Source organism: Pteropus alecto, unplaced genomic scaffold, assembly GCF_000325575.1.
Source record: "Pteropus alecto unplaced genomic scaffold, ASM32557v1 scaffold61, whole genome shotgun sequence".
Classification (NCBI taxonomy): domain Eukaryota; kingdom Metazoa; phylum Chordata; class Mammalia; order Chiroptera; family Pteropodidae; genus Pteropus; species Pteropus alecto.
This window is the reverse complement of record NW_006434835.1, coordinates 14,870,313-14,876,312: the sequence shown is the minus strand read 5'-3', so window position 1 is coordinate 14,876,312 and position 6,000 is coordinate 14,870,313. Positions and strand designations below refer to the sequence as shown.

Sequence of the window (6,000 nt, the reverse complement as noted above, 5' to 3'; positions counted from 1 at the left end):
TTCCCTTTCTGGGGAGAGCTGGTGGCTGACTCCAGCCCTGGAGACAGGCTGAAGGGTGCCAGGACTGAGGCAGGCATGACGGGAATACTCGGGAGGAGAGGGCCCAACACTGGGCCACATGGATGGGGGTCCCCCGGCCAGGGCTGCCACTTACCGAATGGTGATTTCAAAGATCTGATTGAGTTTGCTCTGCAGCAGTGATGCCTAGACACAAACAGAGGGAGAGAGTGAGCTGGGGCTCCTGTAGGGAGATAAAGCTCCCCAAATTCAAAAGAGTACATGGTTTATCTCGGGAGGCCTGCTTGCATAAAAAGGAAAAGGCTGGTTCTGTGGAATTCCAGGAAGAAGAAGATTAAGTATAGATAAAGGGAGTGTCAAAGGAAGTGTCGATTGTACCTTGATCTTCAGGATGTTACTTTAATTATGTTATCTTGGGAGACTCAAAGGAACAGATTATGTATAAAAAGAAGCATAAGAAATAAACTCGGAGAGACAGTTGTGAGATCTGCTCTCCCTCCTGCACCCTGTCTGTCTTCTCTTTTTTCTCAGTCCCCGCTCCCCCATTCAGGTACCCGGTTTGACTTGGTCGGCTGGCTTCCGACAGGCCCCCTGCACCTCTGCCAGCTGCCACGAAACCCTGTCCGGAGCGCTCCGTTGGGGTGGGGCAGTGCAGACTCAGGAAGGGAACGGTGGAACCTGGACATGGGTTCAAGTCAGGCAGAACCGCCTGGCGAAGGCCTTCTGGGGACAGCACAGAGGCTAGGAACACCAGGAGGACTTCAGCAGGCAGTTCTTGAAGGGCCCTTAGCGCCTCTAAGTGGGGCACTAGAGCCTGCTGGGCACGGAGTCGGGAGGCTCAGAGCTGGTTCCAGCTCCTTCCTTAACGCCCAAGAAGCAGCTGGGCAAAATGGTTGGCTTAGAAACCGCCTGGCGAAGGCCTTCTGGGGACAGCACAGAGGCTAGGAACACCAGGAGGACTTCAGCAGGCAGTTCTTGAAGGGCCCTTAGCGCCTCTAAGTGGGGCACTAGAGCCTGCTGGGCACGGAGTCGGGAGGCTCAGAGCTGGTTCCAGCTCCTTCCTTAACACCCAAGAAGCAGCTATGCAAAATGGGTGGCTTAGAAAAGATGCTCGCTCTGGTCCCTCTGGTTCCAACTGAGTCCATGTGCACAGCATGAGTTGTGCATGTGCTTAGTAACTGGGCCTCCACTCCGAGCTCACAAAATGAGCAGTATCTACCTCCTGAGATGCAACGAGAGGTTAGTATATTATAGCCCCTCCATCTATATTATACTTACACTTTATATATATATAATATAATAGGAAAAATTACAAAAAAATAGGAATTATTTATAAATTTTGGAGCTTGCAATTATATTTCATCGTTACTAAAATGAACACCGTGACTAATGAATCCTGGTATATCAAATCAGTTTCAAGCAATGTTTGTGCTCTTCCCTTAAGTATTGGCATGACTCCTTCTTTCTACCTGCCTGGTGTCCTCTCTTTTAAATCTGTCTTCCAAGGCTGGCTGTTCGATCCTGTCTGCCCGGAAGCGGGTTCTGTTAAACATGGGCCCTCTTTCCTTTGCCTCCTCCATCACTGCGTAATGTGATGATCATAATGGTGTCAACCTCACGGAGTTGTCCTAAGAATAAAACTCACTAAAATGTAAGGGGCTCTGGTCCGCAGAGCCATTTATGTCCTTGCTGTTATGATTATAATTATTATGATCTGTCTGTTTGACACAGGAGCTCTTGAGATCAGGATTCTTTCTCACAACGAAAGTTGTGAGACCTGGAGGAGCATGTGGCTAAAAGCCAAGGCTTTTGGTTCATGGGGAAACAATGTGGTGCCTTGGCATTGTTGGCACCTAAACCCTAATTTCTGGGTGACAAAAGTGTCGCAATCTCCTAGAGACTCAGTCCTGCCCTGGACCCAGATCCAGGGCCTGTTTAATCCCCGAGGACTCACCCCTGCCATGCCTCACTTACCCGGGCCCCACAGTGCGCTGCGATCTCCTCAAAGGGAGCCTTCTGGAACTTCTCCACTACCTGCCGCCGCCGCTCACGCTCCTGCTCCTCGACTGCCACGCTGTCCACTGCAGCACAGAAAGCCCGGTCAGCCCGTAGGTCCCGCCCCGCTGATGTGGAGAGTTGGGCAGCCCCCGCTAGGGAGCTCTGTCTGGGGCTGCGGCCCGGGCTCTCCCTCTGCTGATGAGCAGGGTGCGGTGGCATGGAGGGCGTGGTGCCACCGCTTGGCCCCCGGAGGGCTAGACCTTGTCCCCATGTTGCCTGAGGACCCAGGTCCCTTTCTTATGTAAGGGATTGGGAAATGGTTAAGTGGACCCTTAAGCTGGGCTTTTGAAGCTGCGAGGAGCTACATTGCCACTGGGCCTCTTGGCCAGAAGTTCTTGGAACAAGAAGTGCTCTGGGGGTAATTTAAAAAGGGACATCGACAGTGGAAAATCCAGATAGGACCACAAAAAAGCAATGCAGAATCCTTAGGGCAGGGCAGTCTGAGGCCATTTAGTTTAAGACTTCTACATATTCTTCTTGGTATCCAAAATAAGTTGGCAAAAAAAGGGGGGTCTCGAATATGTCCATCATACTCTGTTTAAGAAGGCAGAAAGTATGTACATTCAGAAGGAGTACCACCAATGACAACAAAAAATAAAAAAGGTTTGGCATTTGATAGCATAATTCATCACTGGTTATGAGAAAAACTCTCTTATTCAAAATATTTCATTGCCCAATAATTCAGACAGAAGAGGTAATACTGCATTTAAAATCTATTGTCATTATTAAATAAAAATATGATTTGTTCTTAATATCTTTTATTGGTCAATTTGTTCTTTTGTATCACATTCTACCCCAAAATAGTCAAAATAGTTATACAAAATTGCTTTATACCTGACTGGCTGCAACCTTCAGTGGACTACATTTAATAATCCCCACCAGGACAGCGGGACTTTCAACTGTAGCTTCGTAGTTGTGACGGGTTTAGAGGAAGCCACCAGCCTCTGCCCTCGCATCTGTGCCAAATCACCCTCTGGAGGGCAGCAGGTGGCGCTGCACATACCTGCTGGCCTCCCAGGACCCAGCTCCGCCCTCCCCTGCATCGGAGTCACTTGCTTTCCACTTACCTATGGCCTTCTTTAGCGTCTCATAGGTGATCTCCTCAGCCGGCACTCGCTGAGGGAGAGGGGACAGAAGCGTTCAGAAAGGTTAAGTGGGGGAGGGGACAGAAGGGAGGTGGCAGCCCCTTTACCGCTTAGAAGAATGTCCTGACGGGCAGAAACTCCCTCGGGATACCCACCTTCTCACCGGGGTCCCCGAGGGTGGTGAGATGGAGGTGGGGAGGCTGATTCCTCATTAGAGTCTCCCCTAAAAGAACTCACTGTCCCCTCCCTCCCCACTTCGTCCCACTAAGCCAGGTGGGAGGAAAACACTGTGTCATTCAAAAAAGTCTTCAGCGAACCTAAAATATTGGAAGTAAGAGGAGGCAGTTGGGAAATATAATTTCAAATGCAGATTTCAAGAACTGAATAACATTTTTGAAAACTTATGATGTTCAATTATCCACCAAGGTGATTTGAGTATTAAATAAAGGTAAGAAATGCTGAGGTTGGTCCAAGGACCTGGGTCATAGGAGCTCAGTCTTATGATTTGCAGAGATCTTAGGATCTGCAGAGCCTATAAAAGGAGGTGGAAAATAACAATAATAATAATAGAAGAGTGCTCCATAGATGTGTGGCTTTACCTCAGATGCTGAAAATAGTGAAGGAGTTTGGACTAAATTCCAGGAATCCTCACTAGACTACAAGCTCCTTGAGGCAAGACCCACGATTTACACGTATTCTATCACTGAAATAAATATTAATAGAAAGAAACAGACACAGGAATAAATAACTTCATTAATAAAGAGTTCAAGATGTGACACCAGTCAGACTAGTGGCTCCTCTGGGGAGGGGGTGCAGAGGCGGGGCTCTCGGGCAATGACACTGTTCTATTCCCTGATCTGGGTGTGACTGCACGGGTACATTCTTTTTGTAAAAATCCATTGAGCTGTACACTGTTTGATTTGTTTGGCATTCAGTAAACGCTTGTTTGAGTAGGAAAGGGCAGAGACGTAGGCTATGGGATAAAGTCATTCAACAAATATTAAGAGAGCACTGACTTTGTGCAGGACTCTTGGCTATCACTCAGTAGGAACAGCAAAACGTGTTAGCAGAGGAATTATAGGCAAGAGAGAGTTGTGCTGAGCTGTCATTCACTCTGAGGAGTCACCCTCTGTACATCCCTCCATCTACCCATCCGCTGTCAGCACCGACCGACATCAGATATTCACATGCGAGGTACTAGGGAACCGTGTGGTGGCGACGAAGAAAAGGCCGGACACTGGGCAAGGGAAGGTAGAGAGAGGTTTATGGAGGATGGAACGCGAGCTGGGCATGGAAGAACAGGTGATTCGCGGGAGCGGAGGTGGAGAGGAAGGCTGATTCAGATGTGGGATTCCATACTAGCAGACATCACTACAAATAAGGGCACTGCATCTGGTGGCTTCAGCTCCCTGAGGACTCCTTCGCTCTCCTCCCCACCCCTCCCGCCATTTCTTTCTCATTTGACGCAGTAAATTTGGTGTTTCCACTATGCTTCCTTATTCTCCCTTACTCGTGGGTACATCTGCTTTATTTCCTGAGGTAGGAGAAATAATGGCAGGGGAGATATCGTATGTTAATTTGAACAGAAATTAGATATTTGCAGCCCTCAAGAGAAGAGAGAGGGATCGATCTTTGAGCTGCAGCTTTCTCTTTTAAAAAAAGCATCTTTATTGGTATTTCTGGATGAAACACCATGGAAACTGTTCTCACTCTCATCTCTCCCATTAGGTCTTCCAATGTCCAACATGGAGCATGTCTGCCTCATCCTGAGTGGGAAAGGACAAGTCTTTCAAGAGTAATTTTTATGATATCCTCAGGGGGAGTGTGTGTGTGTGTGGCAGGGTGCGGGTGGGCGGAAGATGGATACAAGTAATTTTTCTAGATGGAATTGTCTATGATATATATGAAGAGAGTCAGTAAGAAAACAGGACTTCCTTGAGAAATTTACTTTCCATGCAACCTTAAAGCAGATGTGCAGTTAGGGGGGCCTGGAGCATGCAGTGTCTGACCGCACAGGAGGCAGGAGCAGGTCCCTTCCCTTGGGGACACTGGGCTTCACTAGGACACTCACCTCCTCCTTCTCAGGGCTGTTCCTGGATTCTACCTCCACTTGCAGGGAGATGGTTTCTCCGATGCTCTTCCTCTTGGATAAACGATCCTCATCTGGGGAAGAAGCCAGAAGCTAGGGTTCCCGGCCCTGGGAGTGCGAGCCAGGATCATACCCCCAGTTCCATCTCCCGGGCTCTGTGCCTTTGCCTGGTCCACAATCTTCTGAGGGCTCAGTGCACACGGAGGCTACAGCTGGAGTTGACGGAAGGCTGCGGGCCTTCTCTGCCCACCTTAGGGTAGTGCCTTCTTCTCTTTAGGGCTAAGATTTTGAAATCACTGATGAGAGCAAAGAAGCTGCTCATGACCAGAAAGCATATCTCAACTCGTGTAAATGTCATCTGCTCACAGCAACTGATGGCTGTCATTTGTGTAGCATTTACTATGTGCATTTGCCTTCATTATTTCATGCACCTCTCCCATCAACCCTCTAAGGCAGGTACTATCAATATCCCTATTTTACAGTAAAGGAAACTGAGACTCAGAGATGCCAAGAGATTTGTCTAAGATTTTTCAGGAAATAAATCACAGAGAACTGGGTCTCTGATTCTGTAACCCATGTCTGGCACAATGGGGCCCCTCTCACCCCCACCGGCCAGGCGATCTCACGGGCTAGTCATTCCCAGGGACGCTGCATGGAGGAGAGAGGCGGGGAAGGCCACAGGATCTCATCATGGATTTCCACTGTGTCTTTCAGCTCTTGTGTGAAAATCCACGGAAGGCAACCGAAGTC

The 6,000-nt window shown here is 48.7% G+C and overlaps 1 protein-coding gene across 2 annotated transcripts in view; it reads right to left on the bottom strand.

The window, feature by feature from the left end:
- EFR3B (EFR3 homolog B) overlaps positions 1 to 6,000 on the bottom strand; it is a 55,759-nt gene that overhangs the window by 4,682 nt on the left and 45,077 nt on the right. For both annotated transcript variants that reach the window (XM_015588254.2, XM_025045772.1), the window contains exons 18-21: positions 5,233 to 5,324; positions 3,144 to 3,192; positions 1,993 to 2,099; positions 155 to 204 (exon numbers count right to left, since the gene is read on the bottom strand). In XM_015588254.2, the coding sequence (XP_015443740.1) occupies positions 155 to 204; positions 1,993 to 2,099; positions 3,144 to 3,192; positions 5,233 to 5,324 (298 nt within the window). The remainder of the gene's footprint in view (positions 1 to 154; positions 205 to 1,992; positions 2,100 to 3,143; positions 3,193 to 5,232; positions 5,325 to 6,000) is intronic.